Source organism: Manacus vitellinus, unplaced genomic scaffold (assembly GCF_001715985.3).
Source record: "Manacus vitellinus isolate BGI_N305 unplaced genomic scaffold, ASM171598v3 scaffold_120_pilon, whole genome shotgun sequence".
Lineage (NCBI taxonomy): Eukaryota > Metazoa > Chordata > Aves > Passeriformes > Pipridae > Manacus > Manacus vitellinus.
The window spans coordinates 342,762-344,290 of record NW_021938898.1 but is presented as its reverse complement, the minus strand read 5'-3'; the positions used below and the strand labels follow the sequence as shown (position 1 = coordinate 344,290).

The 1,529-nt window shown below is 70.0% G+C and overlaps 1 protein-coding gene across 1 annotated transcript in view; it reads left to right on the top strand.

The window, feature by feature from the left end:
• Positions 1 to 1,529, top strand: part of ARHGAP23 (Rho GTPase activating protein 23) — a gene marked incomplete at its 5' end in the record, with an annotated part of 23,974 nt that overhangs the window by 6,391 nt on the left and 16,054 nt on the right. Inside the window, 6 exons of the mRNA XM_029965860.1 lie at positions 4 to 238; positions 544 to 699; positions 822 to 933; positions 1,031 to 1,088; positions 1,203 to 1,340; positions 1,439 to 1,525. Of these exons, the coding sequence (XP_029821720.1) occupies positions 4 to 238; positions 544 to 699; positions 822 to 933; positions 1,031 to 1,088; positions 1,203 to 1,340; positions 1,439 to 1,525 (786 nt within the window). The remainder of the gene's footprint in view (positions 1 to 3; positions 239 to 543; positions 700 to 821; positions 934 to 1,030; positions 1,089 to 1,202; positions 1,341 to 1,438; positions 1,526 to 1,529) is intronic.

Below are 1,529 nucleotides of genomic sequence, written 5' to 3'. Positions count from 1 at the left end.
CAGCCCGAGGAGCGCAGGGAGGAGGTGGTTCTGCGGCAGAAGCCGCCCACGGGCCGCAAGATGCCGGTGCCGCTGCGGCAGATGAACTTTGTCTTCCCCGAGGGGGTGAAGGAGACGGACATTTGCGAGCCCTCGGCCCCCGGGGGCAAAGGGGAGAGGCCGGTGGCCGAGCGTCCGGGCCGGCGCATGGCTCCCTTGGCAGCCCCCGAGGACTCCCTGGCGTCCATCCCCTTCATTGGTGAGTCCCAAATAGGTCTGGAGGAGCCACAGGTCTGCCCTGTCCTTCCTCGTGCTTGCCCCCAGGGAGGGACCCCTGGGCTGGATGGGAAGGGAAGGGATGGAGTAGGGATGGGGGGTGCAGCGGTGCTGTGGGTGAGGGTCTGGGTGCACCAGCAGCTCCTGGCTCTGCCAGGGGTGGGAGCGTGTCCCCCCTGCCCGACCCAGACACCCACAGACCCACCACGGGGCAGAAGTGCTGAGGGGTCCTGGCAGGGATGTCCCCTGCCCCAACACCCCCCACAACACTGCCCACCCCCCTCGCAGACGAACCCACCAGCCCCAGCATCGACCTGAAGGCCAAGCACGTCCCGGCCTCCTCGGTGGTCTCCAGCGCCATGAACTCGGCGCCCGCCGTCGCCACCAGCCCCTCGTCGCCCACCTTCGCCTTCGCCCTGTCCCGGCACTATTCCCAGGACTGCAGTAAGTGCTGGGTGGGGGGAGACCCATCCTGGGGGCCGTGGGGGGAGCAGCCCCCCACCCTGGAGCTGTGTCCCGTGCCCCCGGGCTGACCAGGGTGGGCTTTGCCCCCCTCCCCATCGCAGGCAGCATCAAGGCCGGCCGCCGCTCGTCCTACCTGCTGGCCATCACCACCGAGCGCTCCAAGTCCTGCGACGACGGTCTGAACGCATTTCGGGACGAGGCCAAGATCCTAAGGTAGGGCTGGGCACATCCCCCTTCCCAGTCCCACCACGCCCCCCCAGCCACCATCCCCTCCCCACCGTCCCGCTGACGGGGGCTGCTCTCCCCCCAGGAGGATGCCCAGCCGGGTCCCCAGCCTCCGCATGCTCAGGAGCTTCTTCACCGACGGGGTGAGTTGTGTTGGGGTCCTGGGGGTGCCCCCAAAGAAGGGTTGCCTGGTGGGGTGCTGGCGGAGCAGGGGGTGCGGATGGCACCCAACGCCTCCCTCTCGTCCCCCCCCGCAGTCCCTGGACAGCCTCGGCACGTCCGAAGACGCCCGTTCCAAAAGGCACTCGACCTCCGACCTCTCGGACGTCCCGTTCAGCGCCGTGAGGAAGGAGGGCTGGCTCCACTGCAAGCAGATCCTCACCAAAAAGGGGAAGGTAGGCGGGTGCCCCCCCGGAGCCCGGCGGCCGCGCGGGGGGGACGCTCCCCGCGGGGAGCAGCCCTGAGGCGCGCGCCCCGTCCCTTGTGCCCGCAGAAGGTCGGCGGAGGTCTCCGGCAGTGGAAGCGCGTGTTCGCCGTGCTGCGCACCCACTCGCTGTACCTGTGCAAGGACAGGCGGGAGGCGG